The 27,563-nt window shown below is 32.7% G+C and overlaps 1 protein-coding gene across 2 annotated transcripts in view; it reads right to left on the reverse strand.

Annotated features, from left to right (window-relative positions):
- Nucleotides 1-27,563, reverse strand: part of LOC145252721 (uncharacterized) — a 148,386-nt gene that overhangs the window by 14,837 nt on the left and 105,986 nt on the right. For both annotated transcript variants that reach the window (XM_080112563.1, XM_080112564.1), the window contains exons 15-21: nt 26,512-26,618; nt 24,131-24,227; nt 19,606-19,823; nt 15,997-16,222; nt 10,272-10,495; nt 5,181-5,265; nt 3,908-3,994 (exon numbers count right to left, since the gene is read on the reverse strand). In XM_080112563.1, the coding sequence (XP_079968689.1) occupies nt 3,908-3,994; nt 5,181-5,265; nt 10,272-10,495; nt 15,997-16,222; nt 19,606-19,823; nt 24,131-24,227; nt 26,512-26,618 (1,044 nt within the window). The remainder of the gene's footprint in view (nt 1-3,907; nt 3,995-5,180; nt 5,266-10,271; nt 10,496-15,996; nt 16,223-19,605; nt 19,824-24,130; nt 24,228-26,511; nt 26,619-27,563) is intronic.

Here is a 27,563-nt window from a genome sequence, read left to right on the forward strand (position 1 = left end):
ATCGTCCTCCTAGTGATACAAATAACACTGGATCGGAATCTGTCCCAAGTTTTGATTGATTTTTCTGCAATTGCAGATTTAAGTCCGTCGCTAAGTCAACTTCGTGTTCTAGTTCCCTTTGAACCTTCCGATACGCTCCTAGATCGATGACGAATGTCAAGATCCACTTCGAGCGCGTAATTGTCACCTCGCTGGTCTTCTTAAATATTGTGCTGTGGGTGTGGCGCAGCACTACTGTCCAACCAGCCATCATTACCATCATCACTATCAGGCGACGCATCCCACAAGTACACATAGTAGAGCTCTTTTATTATTTGTTCCATTTTTATTTCAATTATTCAATTTCGTTCCCCAAATAACTTTACGATAGAATTAATTGGACTTTCCTTGTCTTCATCTTCTTTATAACTATCTTTCATTTCCCCTCGTTTTGAGATAACATTGATAGGTCGGTTTATGCTGCTTCTCAGAAGTCTAGGTCCCATAACGTCGCCTATTACTTCTGGGGGCTGTGTCAACGGAATCTTATTGCTCTCTGATTCGTCAGCCCTATTCTCCTTACCAGCTTCCTTATCTCTCCGTACTGACAATGGAATGTCATCTTCAGATTCCCAACCTTCCGAATCTGGGGGCGTAGTTGTTGTCTCCGTCAGCAAACCTCAAATTCTACCTCTAACTCCCATCCAACTGCTATCTCATCATCAGCCCATCTATCCGTATCTTCCCGATCTTCTTTTGGATCTATCAGGGTGGCTTTCCTTACAGGTCTATCTGTCTGTATATTAGGCATTTTCCACTCCCTAATATTGGCTTCGCAGATATCTGACGCGTGAACCCTCTTCGTTTTATTTGTCAGTTGATCCCATATTTTATATGTTACCGGTCCCGTTTGTTTTACTATCCTATAGTACGGTTTCCATCTAGGATCTAATTTTCCTTTTCTAACCTGTGCTCTGTAGTACACCGGGTCGCCAACTCCATATGTTTTCTTAACCCTTCCATCGTTGACTCTTTTGTTACGCTTTTTCTGTGCTGAGTTAATCCTTCGACGCACTTCACTAAACAGAGAATGCTGCTGCTCAATCATTTTTTTATGATTTTCTTCCCCAGTATACCTTTTTTTTGGTAGTAGAAGATTATCCAATGGTAACACTACATCTCTACTGTGCACCAGGTAATATGGAGAGAATTTAGTCGTATCGTTATGTGAAAATCTGGCCGCTGCTAAGGCCTGATTCAAGAACAAGTCCCAATTTTCGACTTCGTCCTCTGATAACTTCAACAGCGTATCTCCCAAAAACCTATGGAATCTTTCTACTTTAGCATTGCTCTGGGGGTGGTATGGAGAGGTGGTGATATGTTTCACTCCTAAATATTCCGTCACCTCCCTTATAGTGGCATTTACAAATTCTCTGCCATTGTCTGTCACTAACATACATGGGACATCATACCTAGGGAAAATTTTATTCATAAGTATCTCCGCCATGGTCTGTGCATCCTTCCTTTGCACAGGGAATGCCTCTACCCAGCTAGTTAACCAATCTACCATGCTGACTATATACTTATTTCCCTTGTTACTACTATTATATGGCCCTGAGACATCCATGCTCCACTTCTAAAATGGATATGATGGAATATCAGTTTCCATTAGGGGTGTCTTAGCGCCCTTAACAGCCTTCAAGTGACACATTCCGTCACATAGGAGTGGATATGTTTATACATACCCGGCAAATAGTATTTCTTCGCTAAAAGCGAGTAAGTCTTATCAATACCTACATGACCTAACCCGTCATGTGCTACCTGCACTACACTGGCCCTCACGTGGCCATCCGGGACATACAAGCGTAACATTGGGCTCTTTTCTTCTCCATTTACATAGTATACCCGATCATCTTCCAACAGGTATTTTCTCGATTTTGAAAGCGGTAATTTCCCTTCTACTAGTGATTTAAGTTCGCTATACTCTTTGTCCCTGCTCGCTTCTAACTTAAGTAGTTTCAGGTCTATCGATTTCTACCCAATCTTATCGGAATCGTCTTCTTGAGAGTCATTTTCTTCTGGCTCTATTTCATCTTCCATCTCCGAGGGCCTATTCTGCAATTGCTGAGAGTCGAGTACGCAGATTCTATAGTTATCATCATTAACTAGATTCTGATCACTAGCGTCAGCTTCTTCCCCTACAGCTTCGGGAATTCTAGATAATAAATCTGCACACGTGTTCTCTTTTCTGGGCAGGTATTCTATCTTACAGTCGTAGCCACTCAATTGCATAGTCCACAGTTGCAGCTTTCGATTCTTCCATTCAGCATCGAACAAGTACTGTAATGGGCGATGATCAGTTTTTATTACGAACGTCGCACCCGCTAAATAAAAATGCAGCTTTTGCAAAGCGTACGTGATGGCATAGGCCTCTTTTTCAATCACGGGCCACTTCTGTTGGGTCTTTGTTAACTTGTGAGAGAGAAAGTAGATAGGCATTTAATCCTTTATTCCTGGGATTACAGCTTCTGCCTCTTCACAGGGCTGGGTCAAGCAAGCTCCGATACACGTATCACTAGCATCCGTATATAAGACCATAGGTTTGTTCAAATCGGGATAAATCAAGAAAGGAATGGAGGTCAGCTCCGCCTTTAACGTATTGAATGCTTTCTGACATGCCTCGGTCCAATTGAACCTAGCATATTTTTTTGTTAGATTAATTAGCAGTATAACTATTCTAGAGAACCCTGCTATGAACCTTCTGTAATAACCTACAGTCCCTATAAATGCTCTAACTTGTCTGTTTGAGGTTCTGGCATTGCCCTTATAATCTTTATTTTATCAGTATCTGGCCTTACTCCAGATTGGTCTATGATGAATCCTAAATATTTAGTCTCTTTTCTCATAAATTGACACTTTTCGATCTTCAATTTCAAGCCATGATATTTCAGACGATCTGACACAGCCTGTAAATGTTTAAAGTGTTCTTCTGGGGTTTTTGAGAAGATTAAGATGTCATCCAAATATGCCATGGCAAAATGTTCAAATCCCCTCAACACTATTGCCATTAATGATTGAAAAACACCAGGAGCTCCTACTAGCCCAAACAGCATGACACGGAACTGGAACAACCCCATGTGACAACAGAAAGCTGTTTTAGGTTTGTCCTTCTCATTTACTGCCACTTGCCAGTAACCTAATCTTAAGTCTAAGGAGGAAAAACATGTAGCCTTCCCCAGCATCGCTAAAATGTTGTCTATCAAGGGCAGGGGATAAGCAGTAGATTTTGTTATCTTATTAAGTTCTCTAAAATCTACACAGAATCTATTTCCTCCGTCCTTTTTCTCCACTACCACTACTACTGGAAAAACATATATATATATATATATACACACACACTGGCAGCCAAATTAAATATTGAAATGCTTTATACAGGCCAGCTTCGGTTGTCTTCCTTGTGGCTTTGCCAGGCCACTAATATATATAAAAAGATTTTGATGGATACATAATTTTAATAAAACATTTGAATAATACTGGGCGCAGTACTATTATTATCAATTGTTGAGGTTTTTATTTTTTTAATAGTTTATAAAAAAAATAAACAATATATATTTTTTAAAAGTGTATTTCTTTTTCATTATCAAATTTTTCTTCTTTAATAATATATGGTTAAACTATAATATATATATGATCACCAATACAATATATATATATATATATATATATATATATATATATATATATATATATATATATATCACCAATATTCAAACTTTTAAAGAAACTGCTTAGATTGTTCATCTCAACAGTTTCAGAAAATCTTACTTGTATATTTAATCATTGGCGATTGGACAATCTCATAAAAAATAATGTGCAATGCAATGTACATAAAAATAATAAACATATTATTAAATAAATGTTTTATTACCTTTTTCAAATCATCAATTTCATACGTTTTCTGTTTTACTTTGACTTTCAGCTGTTCATTGGTTCCTTCGGTTTCTGTAAGCTTAGCCTAAACAAAATAGCAAAAGAGAAATGCCATACAATTTTTATAAATTAAACAAACTTGCTTATAACAATTATTTTATTTACAAAATTGATAAATTTTTATTCACCACTGGTTAAAAAAAAATTGTTAGAATGCTAAGTGCAATATAAGGAAAAAAAACCCCTAGTTTTTAGCAAACCTGCCTGAATATGACTTACTGTTAAACTATATTTATATTCGTGTGTGTGTGTGTGTGTGTGCATATATGCTACAAAAAGTAAAGAATAGTATTAGCACGATTCATTTCTATTTCTAGATAATGCTCAAAATGTCAGAATATTTAAAGAGGTAGAAAACTGCACTATAAATGTTGTGAAGAAGACAACTACATTGATTAATTTGAAGTTTGTACATTCTGAATGATACATTTTATTTTTTATTAAAATTCTACTCACATATTTTCTGTAGCGTGTGTGTGCATGTGTGCGTGCGTGTATATGTTGCAAAAAGAGGCAAAAGTGAAAGGATGAATACAAAATCAAATGTACACGACTAAATTGTTAAAATTTTTTCTTTTCTGAATTAAAAAAAACAAAGAATTTAAATTCCCGAGTTATACATGAAGAATCATTTTTTTATTATTGAACTACATGTGAAATATGGCAGTTCAAAGTAAAATAGCAGGAAAACTTATAGATATACTTATAAGTGAATAGTATTAACATAAACCAAAAATTACTAAAAATAAGCAAATACAATTTTAATAAAAATAAAATTATTTACTATTTGTAGATCACAAACTGTAAATGGCATTCACAGCAAACCATGGATTATCTCCCTTGTAATATGAAGACATGACATGATTTTTGTGGCTGAGAGTTTGTTGATTCTGAATAGTTAATTTTATTTTTTATCAAAATTCTACTCAATGTTTTTCCATAGTTTTCAGTTTACACTAATATTTTTCACTGATAAGTAAGTTTGTCCATAAGTTTTCCTGTTATTTTGAACTGCCATATTTTATTTGAGCTCCAATAAAAATACGAACTGAAGAATCTCTTAACAGATATAACGCAGTCTATGAACTTTCAAAGCGAATTAAACAGGAACAAATAGTGGTAACTAACGAGTCACATCTAGTATTTATACATAAGTGATGTTTAGTGTAATATGTGCAGTTTTTCCGAATAAGAGAAAATGAAAGACTTACCTTTATTTCATTGTATTTTTCGACAGCTTGTTTCTCGGATCGTTCAAGTTCTCTTACTTCAGATTCGCATTTATCACGGATCCGCCTACAGAAGAGAAAGTGTTAAAATATTTTCAATAAAAAAAATAAGTTGCAGATGACCCAAAAGTTTTTGTTGGCTACTAAACTGACATATGAAAGCATATCTCCTATACCATTCATGCATGGAAAATTGTTGCCATACAAGGTGGTGGTGCATCAATTGCGAGTATCTCTGTAATTAGATTGGGTCCAAAAAAGATTCTCCAATCTAATAAGTCCTGCATTGTCAGTCAAGCTTCAAACTCTGTCCCATCACCACAATGTTGTATCCCTGTGCCTGTTTTGCAATTATTTAAATGAAGTGGGCTCCAATGAACTCGACGCACTTGTACTATCTCCTTGATGAACATATACCGACAAACCCATTTAACAACAAAATCCCACCCTTTCAGTATAGAGGTCCTAAGATGTGAGAAAGCCTTCTACTCTAATAGCTTCTTCCTACGAAAATCACAAGATTGCTGAAAGTAAACCCAAGGTTCACTTTCTACCCTAATTTTAGTATTAGGTTAGAAGACTGTAATGAATGTTCTAAGAAAATTATTTATTGGAGAATGTTTTGAAATTATAAAATTGAGTTTTGTGAAAAGTACCTATTTCTTGCAGGACACGATCATCTATTATATAAATCTCGCTTGTCTGTTTAAATGTATGTATGTATGTATGTATGTATGTATGCTTGCCTAAAACTTTCGACACAGGCGACAGAGTTTCATGAGATCATTATCCTTTAGAAGTTCGACCCTTCGGACGACAAATATTGAAAAATTGGCTAAAAGCATTAATTCCTTCACCCTCATCTGGGCAGTTTTCTACAAGGAGGGTCGATTTTTTCGCTGACATTTTTGAAAATCATTCAAACCTTGCATCAATGATGTTACATAAAAGACGTTATTTAGACCACCCATGACATCACAATTGTGATGGGCACATCGATAAGACCATTTGTTTTTTTTTCACCTCCTTTTCGTCTGGTGCGTTATGGGTTAAAGCTTGCTTACTACTCCTATATTTTTTTTTTTTTGAACTCGCAACTCTCAACTTTTTTTTTTTTTTTTTTGCTCAACCAACACCCTTACACACATCTCCACTTTCTTTTCCACCTTCACATCACAGGTTCTGCCTACTACAACTTTTTTTTTTTTTGCTCAACCAACACCCTTACACACATCTCCACTTTCTTTTCCACCTTCACATCACAGGTTCTGCCTACTACAACTTTTTTTTTTTTTTTGCTCAACCAACACCCTTACACACATCTCCACTTTCTTTTCCACCTTCACATCACAGGTTCTGCCTACTACAACTTTTTTTTTTTTTTTTTGCTCAACTAACACCTACAAACACCGGGGGCAACGCCAGGTTAGTTTAATATAAAAATTAAAATGAATAAGATAAAAAATAATATCGACTAAGAAAAAATTTTGTGTACAAAATCGAGTTAACATCAGTAAGAGGAGACAATACGAGAACCAAATTAAGTGAAACTAAATTTCTCCGGTCAAAAAATTTCCAAAACACAAATCAAATTGGTTCAGCTATATACAAAATGGATGTCTTTAGATGAAAAGGAGGAAATTAGTTCTAACAGAGATAGGTGGCCCACAAAAAATGGACCTTAAAGGAATTGAAAACAGTTAGTGGCTGAAGATATGAGATAGTTGTGATTGACAAATCAAAATGCGAGTGATAGAATTTTATGGAGATAGCAACCAAAGAAATCTAACACTAAGGGAAAACAAGTTTAAAAACAAGAGCTTGATGTACGAAAGACAATTGCATAAAACTTGACCATGTAGTTTAAAAATATGAAGATTTATGGAGAAAAACTATGATTATGTAGTTGTAGTGCCGGTCCAAAATTGTTGTCCGATTCAGTCATTATTGGAACAAAGGAATATAAACAAACACTACAGCTCCAATTTAAAAATAATTACAGGTTTATTTTTGTTTTGACTTGCCTGACCAAACCAGAATATAAGTACCATCAATACAATCCTTTAACTTAGAGCCCCAAGGGCTCACCTTGTCCAGAAACATATCGGCCCAACTGAATGCAAGCCCTCGGAAACACCAACTGCTTCTTTGAATGTTCTACTTCAGCTGCCTTCTCACCCAGATGGCTGACTTTAACTGCCTCTCCTCCCCATTTTCTGGAAGCTTTTCACCCCTGATTGAAAATTTTAGATTTTGGTCTTTGTTAGTGGTTACCATTCGACCACCCAGAAACTGATTACTTGAGATATTTTTTTTTCTTAACATTTTTAGTCACCACTTATCAAGGCCCAGAAGCCACTCAAGGATAAGGGTTATTGCGTATACAGTAATCAATGGGATAATATCGCAGTAAACGTTAGTAATGGAGATTTGATAAAGTGTCTTACTTAAGGGGGCGGTTTATCATGAATTTGTTTATGCTGGACTTGAAGACATCCAAGTTGTAGTCAGGTGGAAAACAGGCAAACAGAACAGAATTCCACAGGCGTGCAGTTCTAAGAAAAAGCTTTGCTCATGTAATCTATGTTTTGATTCAACCACAGATAAAAAATGGGGAAAATTATTGACAGTGGTTTCAGCTAGACGGGTGTTTTTCGTGAAAGATTGGCGAGGGGGGAACCAGACATTGGAGCTCAAACGAGCACTTGTCATGGAAATAACGATAGAACAACGAGAGGCTCACAACGTCTCTTCTGTGGGAGAGAGGTTGCATGAAAAAGACAAGGGCATCCCTCACTAAGCCACAAAGTCTATTTTGTACTCTGTCAAGGCAGGATAGGCTGTTTTTAGCAGCTCCTGCCCAGATGCGGCAGCAGTACTCCATCTTTGGACATACTTGGTTTTTATATAGATAGAAAATTGCATCAGTAGTGAGATATCTTCTGGAGAGGTAGAAGGATCCTACCATTTTTCTAGTGACCTTGGCAACAGACTTGATGTATTTGTTCCATTTCAGGTCAAGAGTAAAGGTCAATCCCAGAAGCTTATCAAAACATGGAGCCTCCCCTAGACGAGAGCCATCCGTTTCAATTGATGCCAGATGGGGATCAGAGTATTGATGATGTAAAGATAGGAGCTTGGTTTTAGATGTATTAAAAGTAACCAGCGACCTCTTCCCCCACTGTACCACGCTCTCAAGATCAGAAGAGAGAGAATCAGAGAGAACTTTGTCATTTATGGCCTTTGATGTGTTGCCATAGATGGTCGTGTCATCAGCATAGATGTCAACAAATGATTTAAGTATGTGTTTTGGGAGATCATTGATGTAGATCAGGAAGAGAGTTGGGCCCAGGATGGACCCTTGAGGGACTCCAGCATTAATACTGTGGTCCTCTGATTTCTGCCCATTAACCACTACTCTTATGAGCCTATCAGAGAGAAATGATTTAATAATTGAGAAAACATTTCCAGTTATACTGTAGCTGGAAATCTTGTGAAGTAGGCCTTTATGCCATACCTTATCGAAGACCTTTGATATGTCAAGAGCAATTACCTTAGAAAGGAAGCCTTTGTCAAGAGATTCACTAATCCTATGAGATATAACCGTTAGCACATCTGCTGTAGATCTGGCAAAATGGAAACCATATTGCATGTCACTTATAAGATTATTTCTGCTGAGGTGGTTGGCTACTTCTCTATACTTCTCTATTTAATATGGATTCCAGCAATTTACTCATGACACACAGGAAACTTATTGGTCTGTACTGAGAGGGAGATGATTTATCACCTGAATTCTTAAATACAAGGCATACTGATGAGGTTTTCCAAGGTGCTGGGAAGCACTTCTCCTTAAGGCAATGCTTAAACAGTTTTGTAAGTATGGGGGCAAGTTCTGGTTGAAGCTTTTTCAACACTATAATTGGAATGCCATCAGAGCCAGTTGCTTTACTGGAATCAAGGTTCTTGATTAGCTTGGCGACCTCACACACAGATATTTGTATGTTGCATAGTGTGTTGTCTGTTATAGGAGGAAATACAGGAAGTTGATGGCCTTTGTCACATAGGGTAGAATTAGCTGCAAAGTTCTTGGCAAATAGTTTGGCCTTGTCTGATGCTGACGAGATGACCTCAGGTCTACTGATGATGGTTGGGATAGAACACACACACTTCTGTTCAGGATCCTGTTTGCTATTTGCCAGAACTGGTGGGAACTAAGCCGCTGCTCAGCTACTTTGGATTTAACGGACTGAGCATATAGCTCTCCTGCATTTTTTATTACTCTTTTACAGTGGTTGCTTGCTAGCAGTCCTGAAAGCAGTTTTAGTCTCAGTACATTTATTATGTTGGTAGCTATGGAAAAAGTGATTTCTGTGCGCGATGGCAGCAGCACATTCTGGGGAGAACCTTGGATGGCTGTTAAGTTTTTGTTGGAATTTTTTAGATGGTATGAATTAGTCTATGCCTACAATTAACCATTCGGTCAGGTCTGATACTATAGAGGACACATCCTTTCTAAACATGGAATGCAGAAGTAGATCAGATATAAATGTACGGAAGCTATCCCAGTCAGCCATAGAGTATCGATATACAGTACGGTGGAGAGGTACGTCTGGAGACATTACATTTCATTTTTATCTTAACTGATACAACCGAGTGGTTGGAAGATTCCAGAGAAGATAGAACGGAACATGAACATAGCTCAGGGGAAGTTGTGATATCCAGTGTCCATTCAAAGGGGTTTATCTGCACATAATCTTGGAAATAGGTTGCACTAAAATCTCAAATAGGGGGTTCTGAGTATGATTCTCAATTAAATAGGATATTTATTTTATTTAAAAAAAAAACATCTCTTGGATGGCCAGACTCCAACCAGAGATATCTTCAATTCTGTGCCCCCTCCCTTTTCTTTGGCTGAGCATCCATTATCTGCCATTCATATGCACTGCTAAAACATGCAACTCAGTGCATGTTTACAAAAGAACTTAAACATGACAGACAAATTAATAAAGGAAAATAGCTGTCATTCCGACGCAATATCAACATTGGAAATTAATTAAAACTGATTTTTCTTACTTGATTCGATTTTGAGCTGTTCGTTCACATTCATCACGGGCGTTTGTTGCATCTTCTTCAAGTCGGCTAATCACCAACTCAATTTCTTTGTCCCTATCTCGACGGACTTTTTCTTTCAGTTCCCGTTCTTTGGCTAACAAACTTGTTTCTTGTTTTTTCATGAAATTTTCTTCCCATGCAGCCTTTTCGAGGGCCAACTTTTCATGCAGTTCCCGAATCTCAACCTACACAAATGATAGAAAACCCCCCCCCCAAAAAAAACAGTCATTATTTATTTTAAAAATTAAAAAAAGAGAAGATTGTATTTTGATTTTATTTGCATGTAATTCGGTCTGCAATTTAATTCAATGCAAATGTTGAATATCAGATTTAGGGTATCAGAAATGGCACCTAGCAGGAATAAATAAAACCAAATTGATACAGACATAACTGGCTGAAAGAAAAAAATTAAATTGAGTGAGTAAAGACATAGCTGTCAGGAAAATAAAATATCTGATAATTTGATGCAGAAATATCAGTGACGGTCATCTTAGAAATATGAATAGCAAATGACAAAAAAAAAACTGAAATCGAATTGACTTACACCATGATAAAGGGGTAGCACAAAAAACAAGATGTTATAATCCCCCCCTCACTTTTTTTCATTTTGTTGGTAATGTTAAGTCTATAGCCGCTATAAGAAAATTGTACATCTAATCTTATTGATGATTGTTTAAAAAAAAAAAATTACAATGTCTTCCATGATGAAGGTGAATGCATCAGAAAGTCTAAAAAAAAAAAAATTCATTTTTTTTCATATAATAAAAAAAATTATTCAAGATTACCCAGTTTTCTAAAGTTTTTAAATATAATTTAACCACATGCTTCTTCTGGCCAGCTTGGTTTTGTTAGGAAGTTCTTGCAAAATTTTTAGTTTTGATTTCAAATGATGTATTTTCAAATAAGTTTTTATTATAATACCTTTACTTTATATATCATCTTAAAGAGCGTTTTTCGTGCTATCATTTAAATTACAATCGTTATAAAACAATTGTCTTTTTAAAACGTTGAATACAAGATGGAAAAAGAGCAAATTCGCACAGTTTTCTTATTTCAATTCAAGCTAGGCCAAAAAGCTGCTGAAACAGCTTCTGATATCAACGAAGCATTTGACCCAGGAATCACTACTGAACGCACAGCACAATGTTGGTTTAAGAAATTTTGTGGCAGCAATAAGAATCTTGAAAATGATGAGTGCAATGGTCAGTCATTGGATGTTGACAATCAGTTAAGAGCGTTAGTCAAAGCCAATCCATGCACAACTGTTCGAGAACTTCATTCTGAATTAGACGTATGTACATGATGATTTCCAACCACTTGAGAGAGATTTGGAAAAACAAAAAACTTGATAAATGGGTGCCTCACGAATTGAACAACGAACAAAAGAAACGCTGTTATGGAGTGTCATCTTGCCTTCTTTTATGCAACAAGAACGATCCGTTTCCCGACCAGCCTGTGACTTGCAATGAAAAGTGTTTTTTTTTATGACAACCAGCAACACTCGGCTCAGTGGTTAGACTCCGATGAAGCTCCACAATACTTCCCAAAGCCAGACTTGCACCAAAAGGTCATGTTGACTGTTTGGTAGTCTGCAACTTGTCTCATTCATTACAGTTTTTTTTAATACAGGTGAAACCATTATGGCAGTGAAGTATTGTCAAAAAATGGATGAAATGCATCAGAAACTTTGACAATACTCAGCATTAGTTAACAGAAAAGGCCCAATTCTCCTCCATGACAATGCCCAATCGCACATTACTAAACTGATCCTGCAAAAGTTGAACGAGTTGGGCAATGAAACCTTGCCTTATCCACCATACTCTCCAGACCTCTCACCTACTGACTACCACTTTTTCAAGCATCTCGAACACTTTCTATGTAAGAAATACTTAAAAAACAGAAGTGATATCAAAAGCGCCTCTAGCGACTTCATCGCCACCAGAACGCAAGATTTTTTTAGGTTACTGACATAAATACACTTGCTTTGCTTTGGCAAAAGTGTGTTCATTCTAATGGTGTTTATTTCGATCTATAAAGTTTTGTTTGAGCCAAGATATGTTCATCTGAATTTAAAAGTTAAAAACCACAAAAACTTTCTTGTCAGCCTGATATTTCTGTCATGTGCGATATTTTATTTTTCAAAGAGTTGTGTATCTGTGTTAACGAACCACAGTTTTTTTTCTTCCAGCTAGGTATGTGTAACACTAAAGAGAGGCCACATCAGACCTGTAGGGTTGATGTGACGTTTATTTTGGTTAAAAGTAATTTTTTGTTCCTGGACGATGATCGGGTTGAAGTAATAAAAATTATTATTAATTTTTATTTGTGAATAAATTCTGAGCTAAGTCTGTTGTTGAAATAGAGGCGGCAAGAGTGCCTTTGTAGCGAAAAGTTGAATCACATTCTAGACATCAAAAGCGAAAAAGAATGCATAAAATATGTTAGCCAAAATACACAGGCGTTTGATCTCCAATGGCCGAAATCATAGTGTACATGAGCCGGAGGGGTGGGGATTTCACACCCGCAATTGGCAAAACTGAGCCAAAGTTGACCTGTGAATTTGACAAGTTGAAAAGTCAGGTTGTTTTTGATCTAAGAGAAACACACGCAGTGACTCGGCATTATGTTTAGAACAAAGAAGAGAAAAAAAAAAATGAATTGTCCGAAATTTCAAAACAATAAGATAACGTATCGAGAATTGTCATTTGGTGAATCAGGTCGAACGAAAAAAGTGAATTTATGAAATATTTTTGCTCGGATGGGAAAATGTGTTGCCGATAAGTTCAAAGCGACAAATGCATTCTTGGTCTTTTGACGTAAACAAAATGTCTGATATAATAAAATGGCCGACAACCAGAACTTAATTCAAAGATAAACTAAAATCCCTTTGAATTATCAAAGCGAAAGGTGAGATCAATAGATAATTTTAAAACAAATAAAATCGCGTGATTCGTAAAAGGAAAAATAATTTTCCTGTATATGAAAAATTCCATTAGTAAGCCAGGGAGGAGTTAATTAATACAACGTGTAAGTTGGGCGTTAATTAAGGGAGGAGTCAAACCAATTTTGGAAATGGACCAATGAAAAAGGGCCCTGTCGAAGTATAATCAACCAATGAGGAAAGGCCCCGTCGAATTATAATCAAGCAATTTGATTGGTCGATGACGAACATGGGTGTCGTCATCATTCCATAATTGTATTATAAAAGAAGTGAAAAATCAAAGATTAAGTCAGTGAAGAACAGGAAGAACGGAAGAGAGTCAGAAGAAGAAGAGAGATAAGTCTCGGCAGAATCACCTCTCTCTCTCTCTCTCTCTCCCTCGCTTGTTGCCTGATAACTCAACGCTTATAACGTGTCGATCACTTAACGAGAATTACGCAAAGTCCGTGATACCGACCAGGTATTTCAACAACAGAAGCTCAGTTGTAGAACTAACTGCTTGCTTGAATTAATTGTCAACTCTATGTATATGCTGTAAATACTTCTTTTATGAATTTCCGAAATATATATTATATTAACTAACCTCCGGAGTTTTGTTGCTGATGTGCGTTGATCCGTATATATGTACATTCTTTATTTACCAAATGTGACCACGGTTAAGGTCACACGTGCAAGGTCACATCTGTGGATATTTCGTTATTTGCCATTTGTGACACCGTATCCGTCAACGAACACCCAGGATAACTAGACGATCCACGGAGGACAGGCCTTGAGGACCGAGCATCCGAGAAGAATCCCCAACGCCTTAACGAAGAACTCACTGGGTGACGCGACGTACTAACGGTTGGCAGACCTAGTTGCCCAGTCGACATATCATAACTGTACCGACCAGGGTGCAGATCATAACTGGGCCGCGATCAGGGGTCAAGGACGTGTAAAGGACACGTTCAAAGGTCACAATGTGTCTGTGTCAGGTATGTTTTATTACTACCAGGTGTCATTTCTGGTACACTCAACCCGATATTCAATATATATAAGTGTATTATTATTATTCAGATTTTGTCTGAATAGAAACAACTATTTTATGAGAATAGAAAGAACACCAACCACTAGATGTAAAAAAAAGAATTTCTGACCAGATATTCATGGGCAACATGAATTAGAACAAATGCATTGAGGACATTGCTAAGGCTGCTGCAAAGAAAATAAGCTCCCTCAACCATTCTAGAAAACAACTCACACCTGAAAGTATCCTGTATCTCTACAAAGCAACCATTCATCTATGCATGGAGTATTGTTACCACACCTAGACTAGTGCACCTATAAATAGTTTTTCACTCTAAGACAGGCTTCAAAACAGAATCTCCAATCTAATAGGTTCCATTGCTGCAATGTTGGATCCTTGTACTTGTTTTACAAATTCTTTAATGGAAAGTGCTCCAACAAATTCTTAGCACTTGTGCCCTCTCAACATAAATATCCCAGGCTAGCCCGAGAAACAGCAAAATCTCACCCCTTCACTGTAGAGGTCCCTTAATGCTGATAAACCTTCTACTCTAACAGTTTCTTCCCTCAAACTGCTACACTTTGGAATTTCTTCCTTTTCTGACTGTACTAATATATTTAAATTTAAATGTAATAACAAACATCTTACTTCTCAACTCCCTACATAGTGCCCCTGTAGACATGGTCTTAAATAGAAGCCCCTTACTTTCAAGTGGCAATTTGCCTCGTTTGGGATGAATAAGAGTAAAAAAATAAATAAATAAATAAAATAAAAATGGCTGCAGTGTAGCATTCCTTTGTTTATCTGACATATTCTTCCACAGAATGTGCTGTAATGAATTTATAGCATTTGTAACCTGTCAACATAAATATCTCCAACATAACTGATAACGAAAATCATAACCTTCCATTGTAAAGGTGCTAAGAAGTTGGAAGATTTTCTAATCTGATAGCTTCTTTCCTTGGACGGCTTGTCTTTGGTATTCCATTCCTGCTCCCAATTACCCTGACCAGACCGACATGCAAAAATGTACATGTAATGTTTGGGCGTAAGGCGCTACTATTTGGGACCATACTCAGAGAAGATGATCAATATGTTGATTTACCTTACATTTAAACTTCTGCATATCAGTACAGTCAGGGAAACAGGAAGGGGATTCCAAAGTCTAGCTATTCGAAGGAAAAAACTATTAGAGTAGAAGGCTTTCTGGCATTTAGGGACCTCGACAGTGAAGGGATGTGATTTTGTTGCTAAGCAGGTTTGTTGGGGCTATGTATGTCGAGGGGGGCATAAGTGCTAGGAATTCAGTAGCGCACATTCCATTAAAATACTTGTAAAACAAACACAGCGATGCAACATTGTGGTGATATGACAGGGATTGAAGCTTAGTTAACAATGTGGGACCTATTAGATTGGAGACTCTTCTTTGGACCCTGTCCAAGAGGGAGAAACTAGGGGTAGATGCACCAGTCTTGATATGGAAACAATACTCCGTGCATGGGCAAATGGTCACTTTGTAAAGATACAAGATACTCTCAGGTGTGAGTTGTTTTCTAATATGGAAGAGAAAGTAATCTAGCATGATAGAGCATTTGCAATGTTCTTAATGGGAACAAACATCTTACTGCCCAACTCCCCACTTAAGTTGCTTCCATTACACTACTATGACAACATGCCTTGAGGTGAAGAAAATAAAAACAGACGTGTTCATATTTAGTTGTCAAGATGGGAAAACTTACTTTGTGTTTCTTTTCAAGATCCGCAAGATTTTTGTCAAACTCCTCTTTATTTGTTTGTAACAACTGTTGGTGGTTATTCTGTAATTGCTGCTGCAGACGATCGACTTCACTTTGTTCTCGTAAAGACTGTGATGCTAATCGCTTCTTCTCAGCTTCAATTTCTGAATAAAGACGTCGACGTTCGTTTTGGAATGCCTCTTCTTCTTGCTGAACTTGTTTCTCGTATCTAAAAACAACAACGATAAGAACAAGTGGCATTTTCACATTGACATTCAACCATTACAACTCTTGTATCATCACAAGACCACATCTTCAATATTTCAATTAGAAATGCTGTGATTTAGTACTTGTGTGTGGAACTGTAAAATCTCTACTATTATAGAAAAGTTACTTTGCGTGTGTGTGTGTGTGTGTGTGCGTGTGTGGGCGTGTGTATGTGTGTACAAGTTCCTTTTTCACAGGTTCCGAAACGACTGAGCCTATCTTTTGCAAATTACACACAAAGCTAATTTATATGTCTGACAGTGTTCTTAGATATGTTTTGAACAGAAATTCATCTGCTAAGTATCGAAAATCAAAAAAATCTGATCTTAAAAATAGCTTTTTCCTCTTATATAATAATTTTTATAGGGGAATATTTTAAGTTACACCGGCCAAGGAAGATAATAAACTTTCAGCAAATCATTTCTTCTTAAAAAAACAAATTTATTATAATCTGAAGATATAGTTTCGTGGTAGAGTATTCGACTACAGATTGAATGATCCCCTGGTCAAGCCCGGGCGTACCTTACCATTTTAATTTTTTCTTATTAATGAGTTCAATTTACAATAAAAGATGAGGTACCATTTAAAATCGCCACAAATCATTTCTTTGTTTCATATTTTAAAACTAAACTTTAATCAAAAGTGACTTTTTCAGGGCATCCATCATCAGGCCCAAATATCAGCTGACGTGATATTGTAAACAAACACAGACAGAATTTAATGAACGACATTATCATTATTATTTAAAAAAATTATTTTGCGAATTAGTCCACCGGGCAAATTATTCCTCGTAATATACAATAATCAATATCATGTTTAAGTGTATTGTATGACAGGGCAATACCAGGGTGCCAGCTAGTAGATAAAAAGATAAATAAATCTATCAAAAAAAAAAATGTTTACAGGGAGATAACTTATCTCCCTTGCTAAGGCACATTTTGAAGTATGATTAATCTGCCTCTAGCAAAGCGGTTAAATAGAAAAAAAAAACAGAGGTTATAGTCAGCTAATGTACTTTCTAACTTTCATTGTGGTTATTACCGGAAGCAGTAACAAGGCAATCAGTTTCTTCACTTTTTCTCTCGTGCCTATATCTCCCCTGTTCATGTACTCTTTTTTTTATTACATTTTTCTGATCATTCTTTTTTTTATTTAATAATCATTGAAAAGTCTTTTCAGCCTTATTTTTAATTAAGAATTATTGAAATTAGTTTCATTTTTTTAAAAAGAATTATTTAAAACACTTTTTAAAATCTTTTTAAAGTATTTTGGCAATATTATGTATTGAATATGTTTTTTTTTATAATGTTCGAAATTTTGTTACTTTGATTTCAATAATTTCATTTGTTATTTTGATATCACTAATTTTATTTTTATACTTTTATAAACTTTCATTTCTTATATAAATTTCAAAAAAAACAAACTTTCTTTTGAAATTTAAAAAAAAGCGTTTTTATAACTTCGTAAATACATTTCTTCAAAATTTCAAATAAAATTTTTTAAATTGTCATTACATGTGCAAATAAAGACTAATTGTGTTATTTTTATCTGTATAATTTTGTTAATTTTTATTGTATACTTTTCAATAATGTCCTTTTCTTATATTTTATTTCAATAAATCGCTTCACAATAGAAATACTGAAGAACAATAAAAGTGAAGGAACTGATTTGCTTTGTCATTGCTTCCATGCTGGAAGTTAGGAAGTACGTTAACTGACTATAACCAAAAAAGATTTTTAAAATTTAAAGAAAAAAAGTAAAAGCAACTGAATAGAAAAAAAATTAAATAGAAAGTAAAAGTAAAACAAATAAACAGAAAAAAGTATTTAAAAATTGAGTAGAAAGAAAAAAATGCAAAAAAACTGAGTAGAAAGAAAAAAGGCAACAGTTGTTGAATAAAAAGAAAAAAAAGATGAAAAAACTTGAATAAAAAGAAAAAATGAAAAAACTTGAATAAAAAAGATGAAAAAACTTGAATAAAGAAATAAGAAAAAACTTGAACAAAAAGAAAAAAAGATGAAAAAAACTTGAATAAAAAAAGATGAAAAAAACTTGAATAAAAAAAGATGAAAAAAACTTGAATAAAAAAAGATGAAAAAAACTTGAATAAAAAAAGATGAAAAAAACTTGAATAAAAAAAGATGAAAAAAACTTGAAAAAAAGATGAAAAAAACTTGAATAAAAAAGATGAAAAAAACTTGAATAAAAAAGATGAAAAAAACTTGAAGAAAAAAAAAATGAATAAAAAAAAGATGAAAAAACTTGAATAAAAAAGGATGAAAAAACTTGAATAAAAAAGGATGAAAAAACTTGAATAAAAAAGGATGAAAAAACTTGAATAAAAAAAGATGAAAAAAAACGAACAAAAAGAAAAAAAGATGAAAAAAACTTGAATAAAAAAGATGAAAAAAACTTGAATAAAAAAGATGAAAAAAACTTGAATAAAAAAAGATGAAAAAAACTTGAATAAAAAAAGATGAAAAAAACTTGAATAAAAAAGATGAAAAAAACTTGAATAAAAAAGATGAAAAAAAACTTGAATAAAAAAGATGAAAAAAACTTGAATAAAAAGAAAAAAAGATGAAAAAAACTTGAATAAAAAAAGATGAAAAAACTTGAATAAAAAGAAAAAAAGATGAAAAAACTTGAATAAAAAGAAAAAAAGATGAAAAAACTTGAATAAAAAGAAAAAAAGATGAAAAAACTTGAATAAAAAGAAAAAAAGATGAAAAAACTTGAATAAAAAGAAAAAAAGATGAAAAAACTTGAATAAAAAGAAAAAAAGATGAAAAAACTTGAATAAAAAGAAAAAAGATGAAAAAAACTTGAATAAAAAGAAAAAAGATGAAAACTTGAATAAAAAAGATGAAAAAAACTTGAATAAAAAAGATGAAAAAAACTTGAATAAAAAAGATGAAAAAAACTTGAATAAAAAAAGATGAAAAAAACTTGAATAAAAAAGATGAAAAAAACTTGAATAAAAAAGATGAAAAAAACTTGAATAAAAAAGATGAAAAAAACTTGAATAAAAAAGATGAAAAAAACTTGAATAAAAAGAAAAAAGATGAAAAAAACTTGAATAAAAAGAAACAAAAAATGAATTTCTAAAAGTCAAAAATTGAACAGAAGAAAAAATGTCAAATATTGAACAGGAAAAATGTCAAAAGTTGTTTATTTGTTTAATCCAACTTGTTTGACTTGTAAGTTTAAATGGGTGAAATTTAAATTTAGTACCACTAAAAAGAATCAAATGCAAATGATGTTCTATAGCAAAAAAAAAAAAACATGATAAAATATATATCTCAATATGAGAGTACTGCGAGCGAGAGGGAAAAATAAACTCACCTTTGTCTTGCCAACTCTCTTTCATGCATACATGCTTCTTCTTTTTCTTTAGCTAACTGACTTCGAAGATCTTCAGTCATTTTCACATATCGTTGGGCAGCTCTTTCATCGGCTTCCAACAATTCAGCTTCATGAATTTGTTTGAACTTTCGAAGTTCACTTTTGTGCTTCGCAATCAGACGTTGAATCTCTGGTTCCAAACCTTTCACAGTCATTTCCTTCACAAAAAAAGAAAAAAAAGGCAACATATTATTTCTTCAGATAATAAATTTTGAATATTATGTAGTGGCTGTAAAAATCCGAAAAGAAATAAGACAACAAGAAGGTAGAGTTAAGAAGAATATGTATTTACAGAAAGTACTCAGTCTGTTACCATCATTATCACTATTCATAATGTTGGGAAGAATCCATGTTATAACACAATAGGAGACATCACTATAAGATTTCCATTAATTCAGGGGAGAAAAGGGAGGCTAAGTGGTTAACAACATGGGCTGATAACCAAGGTGTTCCAAGTTCAAATCCAGTTCATTCCACAGGAACACTTTCATCAAATCCTTTCTTTGACCTTATGTCTCACCTCCTGGAGAGGAGATAAATAAAATAACATGTTCATTCATTTAAACCAACTATGGCAATGCAGAAGCATAAGCGACTCTAAGTCCGCCTATACCGGTGTCAGGCGGAAACCTGGTATTGATGTAAAAATGTTCCGATTACCAAACTGTATTTCCTGCTTTAGTTTAAAATAAATAAACAAACTGGCATGAAAGAAAATATGTGAAACTTTTGTATACATTTTTATTCTTTTGAATATATTTTACAAAAATAAGTAATATTTGATTATATTTTACATAAATAAATAAAATGCTACTATTTTACTGTTTGTTTATTTATTTTCTTTTAAATAGAATACCATGTTTTTTCCAATGGTTTGAATTTGTTTTTAGCATTATAAAACTATGTTACTATATTAAATATTTATTGCATTAATTGTGATTAATTTCAATAGGTGGTTTAGCAGTATTTATTTTTATGCTCTGTTTGGTATTTTTCAGGGACAATTAGAAGTTATGGTTATAGTCAGCTAATGTACTTCCTAATTTCTGACATAGTGCTACCAGAAGTGGTGACAAGGCAAATCAGTTCTTTCACTTTTATTGTTCTTCAGTATTTTCTATTGTGAAGCGATTTATTGAAATAAAATATAAGAAAAGGGCATTATTGAAAAGTATACAATAAAAATTAACAAAATTATAAAAAGATAAAAATAACACAATTAGTCTTTATTTGCACTTTTAATAACAAACTTAAAAAAAAAAATTAAAAAAATTATTTTATTTGAGATTTTGCAAGAAATATGTTTATGAAATTATAAAAATAAAATTATTTTATTTGATTTTATATAATAGATACATGTTTATGAAAGTATGAAAATAAAATCATTGTAATGATGATAGAAATACTTGAAAAACAATAAAAGTGAAGGAACTGATTTTACTTTGTTACCGGTTCCAGTAGCACTATGCCTGAAATTAGGAAGTACGTTAGCTGACTATAACGAAGATATTAACGTTTTTGTTTTTTGTTGTTGCTGGATTGGAACTTGGATATCATTTTCCATAAAAGTGGATCAATCTCAAAAATGACGAACATTCATCATTTAAGTCAGTATTTCTCAAAGTTTATACAGTTTGGACGCACTTAAAGTACTACCAATACTTAATAGAGCACTGTATAGAAAATAGGACTAATATGTTATTAAGTAAACTGTTAAGTATATAAAAAATAATGCATTTAACAAAAGCAAACAATTACTTCTATAACGCTTATTCATTCCTGTATTAATGAGAAATGTGAGGTTAATGCACTTTCTTCACAACACAACTCAATAAAGTTGTTTTAAATATTACAATGAGATTTTATCCTTCTATTCTACATATCAACGGTGATTATTATGAAACTTGTAAAAATCACAATAGGTTTACTCTTGACAGCAGTTCACAAGATACAATGTGTCTACTCACCAACAACTCTTATGTAATTTTATTGTCTTATATATTATTTGGATTCTTCAGACTACCGTTCTCTATTTTTCATTTGCTATTATATCATGTTATTAACAATATACTTTTCAACAATTTATTACAAAAACTACTTTGTTCTGTTCGGATGATTGGTAATGTGAAACGTTTTTATATAATCACCTATAAAATTAAAACATCGCTTAGATTAAAGATCTGTATTAATGATGGGACAATTCCAATATTTTCTTGATACCGACACAATTAATGATTCTGTTTTAAATTCCTGATTCCGAAACAATGACCAATTCATATTCTATTTAAATTTCTTAATATAGAGTTGTTTTTGTTAAGGAGGAGGAAGGATTACCGCAAAAGCCCATGTAAAAATTGCACTTATAGGTATGACTTATAGGTTTTAGTTTTTCTGGTAGTTTAAAATCAATAAATATTTATCATTAATACAAGCAATGAAATATTAAGTTTTAAACAAAAACAAAAGAAATAAAAATGATAAAAAGAATCATTTGGGCATCAGACAACAGGCACAAAATTTTACGATTCCGATACTGATTCTGATACCCCAAACAATTCCAATTTTTTCGATTCCTGATTCCAATTAATCATCTCAACACTAACTTGTATTTTAATTCAAAGATTATAATAGAAGTTGTCTATAACTAAAATTTTATTTATTTTTCTGTATAAGTTTTAAAATTACATTTCCGAATTTTTTAGATGAGGATTAGTTATTCATATTATTTGGATTATTTGGATACTATTCTCATCTTGAGTGTCATTTTCACAACGTTTTGGCCGATGTAACTTCTGGCTTTCTTCAGGTGTATCTTGTGAAACTCTGGAATCTGTATGGAATTCTTAATGGAACTATTTATTTAATCCAGGATGGTAACTTATTCTCATTCTGTCAGCCAAGACTAGATAGAAGTCTTGAGTAATTTGTAATTATATTCTTAGTATCACTCGTACTGAGAATTGAGCCTTCAACCTCCAGAAGACTGTCTCTTAGAAATGATTAACAACACTTATAGCCATTGCACCACTTGTCTTTTTTTGTCTTGTGCTTACAAATGAAATATTTATTATTAAAAATTTTGGTTTCAAATACTGACTTACTCCTATATTAAAAAAATGAAAATTTAAGAAAATCTGTATTATGTACATATCTGTGATGAAACGAAGATATCATATTCCAAAAATCATGTAAATTAATCAAGTGTTTTAATTTTTATTAATCAAATTTCATGAGTATTCAAAGAGTGACTGTTTCCCCCACCATTTTGAAAAAAAATTTCAGAAATCAAGGAGGGGATAACAATAATTCATAACTACTAAATTTATGTTGTAATGTCTATGAATTCCGATTAATCACTTAAAATGATTTTCTTTATAAAAATAAAACTACTTGATCAGAATGAATTCTGAACAAGAACTGTGTGCTCTATACAAAATGTGCATCCAGCTCTTTATTGGAACTGATTCTTCTAAAAATATATTTATTTTTTAATATGATTTGATATGAAATATAAGGATTATAAGGATTAAAACTTCCATTTAGTTTCACATATATGTCACAATACCACATTTACTCACTTGAAATATCCCTAATGTTTGAAATATATTTTATTTAAAAAAATTATTATTTTTACAAAATAATTGAAAAAAAAAAATGAGGAGTGTCATGTCAAAATGAAAAAAAAAAACAATTTATGCGATTTTTAGAATATGATATTTTAGTTTTGTCATGGGAACGTACATCATAGAGATTTTTCTTTATTTTTGTTTTATGATATAGAGAGGATTCTTGACAAGAACTCAAGTATATCAAATAATGAACTTTACAAAGTAATAGCAATAATATAGACAATTATTTTATATCTATGAGGGTTATTCCAAAAGTAAAGCCTCATATTTTTTTTAACTCAAAAAGTTGAAGAGCTACAAAGACAGGAGTGAGATGGGAGTAGTACCATTAAAATGAGTTACCTTTTGTGTTCCAGAATTTATTTTTCTACATAGTATCGATCATTTTCAATGCAATTTTTGCTAATGATGAACGATGGCTGTGCATGGGCATCCGGAGTGCACTAGTCATACGAGGGTCATTCCAAAAGTAAAGCCTCCTTTTTTTGAAAACTTAAAAGTTGAATAGTTAGGAAGACAGGAGTGGTACCATTAAAACGGGTGACCATTTGTGCTCTAGAATTGACTTTTCTACATAGTCACTACCGTTTTAAATGTACTTTTGCCAGAAATTCAATGATGCATCTCTGCTTCTGACACATGTCCACAACAGGGGTTGCTTTCTTAGAGTCTCACACCATCAATATCTGCAACAGAGAAAATAAAATTTCAAGTCATGAATGCATAATTAGTCATCATAATGAAATTTGCAATCCCCTTTTAATTCATTTGAGTGGAATTAAAAAATAGGAGGCATTACTTTTGGAGCGCCTCTTGTATATAGATGCAAGCAATACCTTAATTTTCTTGGTCTTGTCCTCGATCCATCTTTCTCTGCGTAATTTTTCGGCAGCAGCATTCATTTCTTTCAATTTCTTCATCTCTATTGAATGACTGAAAAAGAATGAAAATTCTAAGTAGAAAGAGAAAAAGAATAACGGATCATCTTTGAAACAATCATTTGTTATTTATGAGGCCATCCCATGCTGAATTTTAATTCTTTGAAATTTAATAAATGGGAATGCCTATTGTCAAACTCAGAGTCTTGTGAAAGCCATAGGAGTCAGTTTGTGTTGTCATACAAGTCGTACTCCTACAATTATAATTGAAGTCGTTTGATAAAAATTGCTTCAGAACATTTTTCTTTTAATTTAGAGACATACAATAGTTTGGTCCAATTCAAGAATGCAAGTACAAAGTGTAGTTTAGCAAAATATATAACGAAATAAATTAGCATAAAATATAAATATGATATGTTTTTTGTCAATATAACGAAAATTTAAATTAATGATTTAATTCTATCCAAATGCAACAGTAACAAATCTAATTCACATAAATTATATTAGTTCAAAATAGACAAGTATTCAAATGCTTTTCATGCTTTGTTCTAAGGCTTGACACCTCTTGTCGACAAACTTTGGTATGTCAGGCTGAAATTTTTGTGCAGTTCCGAGTTTTATTAGAGATAAAAAATGATGATTTTTCAACCTAGTTCTCTGAAAAGTTATATGAATGATTGTAAATCCTTCTATATTTTTCATAATGTAACTACTTTTAACATCTTTGATAATAAAGATAGTGATAACTTGAAAAAATGTTGTGGCCATGAAATTCTAAAATTTCAATTAATGGATTCAACGTCAAAAAAAACTTTCCTAAAACAAGGATAGATAAAAAAAAATCTCACTACTTTTCCAACATCGTTCGTATTTTGATATTTTCCTTCCCCACACTTTTTCAAAGTTGCTGTCTGTGCTAGCTGTAAATAAGTTTGCAATGGGCTGCACATTTCACATGTCTGGTCCGATGAAACTAATATTTGATGAACGACATTATCATCATTAATTTTTATTGTTTTTTGTGAATTAGTTCACCAGGCAAATTATTCCTCGCAATAGATAATAGTCAATCGAGGATTGATTCTATAATGATACATATGCAATCTGCATAAATTAAAATATTACGTTTAAGCGTATTCTACAACCAGGCAATGCTGGGCATCCAGTTGTAGGTGTATATGTTTATATATTTGTATGTACAACATTCACTCCTAAACTACTTAACCAATCATTATGAATGTAGGGTACAGCTATTAGGCCTAAGTGGTTGCAATGTGGGCTATATTTAATTTCATTTTCTTAATGAAAGTGGGGGAGGGGGATAAATAAGGTGTGTAAGTCCTTTGTAAAAGTTCAGATACCTAAAATTTTTGTGAAAGTTTAATAAATATTCCTCAAATTTCAGTATTTTAAAGTATTTGTAGGGGGCATTATATAAACAATCTCCCAATTTAAAATTCAAATATTTCAGATTTGCATTGAATGTGATCCAATGTCATTCGACACCAATTCCGCAAGATTCCTTGAATTTAAAGTTCTTCTTCAGAGATCTTAAGCTTAAGCTTTAAATTTTAAAGACCCACACCATCACCACCATACACGCACATGGGATAATGTATTAGTAATAAGTAATTAAAATACAATGATACATAATTTGAAGAATCAATCTTGGTAAACAAAAACGTTGTAATTAAGAGAAAGATACCATTACTCTAACCTTATATAGAAAAATACTGTTCTTAATATTATTTTTTTACGTGCAGATCTAATTTAGCTGCATATTTTAAATGAGAAATTAAATCATTGTGAAGATTTTTAAGCAGTATTTCTGTAAAAAAAACTTTTTTTAATTAGTTCTTCTTTGTTATAATAGAGAAATTTGAAAATCAAAATCTTAAATCTCAAGTAACCAATGGTATTTACTTAATTGTCATATCGCAATAATGAAAATATCCAAACATTATGAAAAACGATAAACGATGACGTAGAAAATTAATTATTAATGATAAAGTTTTCAAAGATAAATTTCAGAAAATATTTACCTCCCTTTTGTTACAATTCAAACTCTCCAGTTTTTTTTTTTTTTTTTTTTTTTTTACAAAACTCAATATATCATTATTATAATTATCTCAGAAAACTATTTTCATTAATAATTAATTTTTTACCTTATAGTTTATCGTAATTTTGGGATATGTTTATTACTGTGACATGATAAGTAGATACCATTGGTTTTACTTGAAATTCAATATTTCGATTTTTTCTTTTGATTTTTTTTCGATTAATGAAGAATCAAAAGTTTTTTAAAGTAAAAAGAAAAAAGAGAAAAGTATACTTCATACCTTTCGTCCTGCATCTTGATTCTATCTTGATATTTCTTATCTAAAAGTTTTATTTCTTTCACCAATTGTTCACATTTTTCGTTCAGAGTTTTCTTGTCATCAATCAACTTGAAATAAAAATAAATAAAATCGTTAAAATAATGCATATTAAAAGTAGATGATAAAGGTAAATGTGTACATTGATTCTTATATAACAATATACATACAAAAACGGACGGCATAACTTCAAGATTATATACATGTCTAGCCATACTGGAGTCGTATATATGGAAAAACATGTATTTGTAATTATATATATATATATATATATATATATATATATATATATATTTTAAATCCCCAAAACAGTGTTTCATGGTAAGCAACTGATAATCCCTTAAATTAACATTAGGACTATAGTGAATTTAAGAAAGCAACTCTTGATGCATTTATTGCTGACTAAATAGTTTACTAATAAATGAGAAAAAATATAAAAATTAAATAAGTTTTTTTAATATAGTTTTAAAGGTTAAAAAACTTCCAAGACTATATATATATATATATATATATATAGATATAGATATTAGCAGAAGTACCCATCGTTGACTGGGTTCAAAAACAGCCTACAGAAAATGGACTGTGATTGATGAAAGTATGATAGGTTATGAAAAGGAGGAGGTTGTAAAGAGATAGGTTTTGATACTCAAAAATTTTACCCTAAGCAAGATATGATGAAAGTAAAGATAATTTTCGCGAAAATATATTTTTTTTATATCAACATTGTTTCCATTCGTAGCCAAGAGTGACCAACAAAATGATGTTTCCTTACAAAGAGAAAATGTTATATATATAATAATATAAATATACAAGAAATAAATGTTACCATAGTCAATAAAAAGTTACTTTTATGGTAGAAAAGTTCATTGGTTTGTCTTTTTAAGTAGTTTGTAAAAAATATATATTTTTTTTTAATTCATGAACCGTTTTTTAAAAAATCAAAATGGCAGCGACTTTGAAATGGAGAGCCCCATTTTCAATTTGAAAGAGGGGCACCTGAGCATTCTCTGTTAACA

Source organism: Euprymna scolopes, chromosome 29, assembly GCF_053919585.1.
Source record: "Euprymna scolopes isolate OS-2025 chromosome 29, ASM5391958v1, whole genome shotgun sequence".
In the NCBI taxonomy this organism is placed as follows: Eukaryota; Metazoa; Mollusca; class Cephalopoda; order Sepiida; family Sepiolidae; genus Euprymna; species Euprymna scolopes.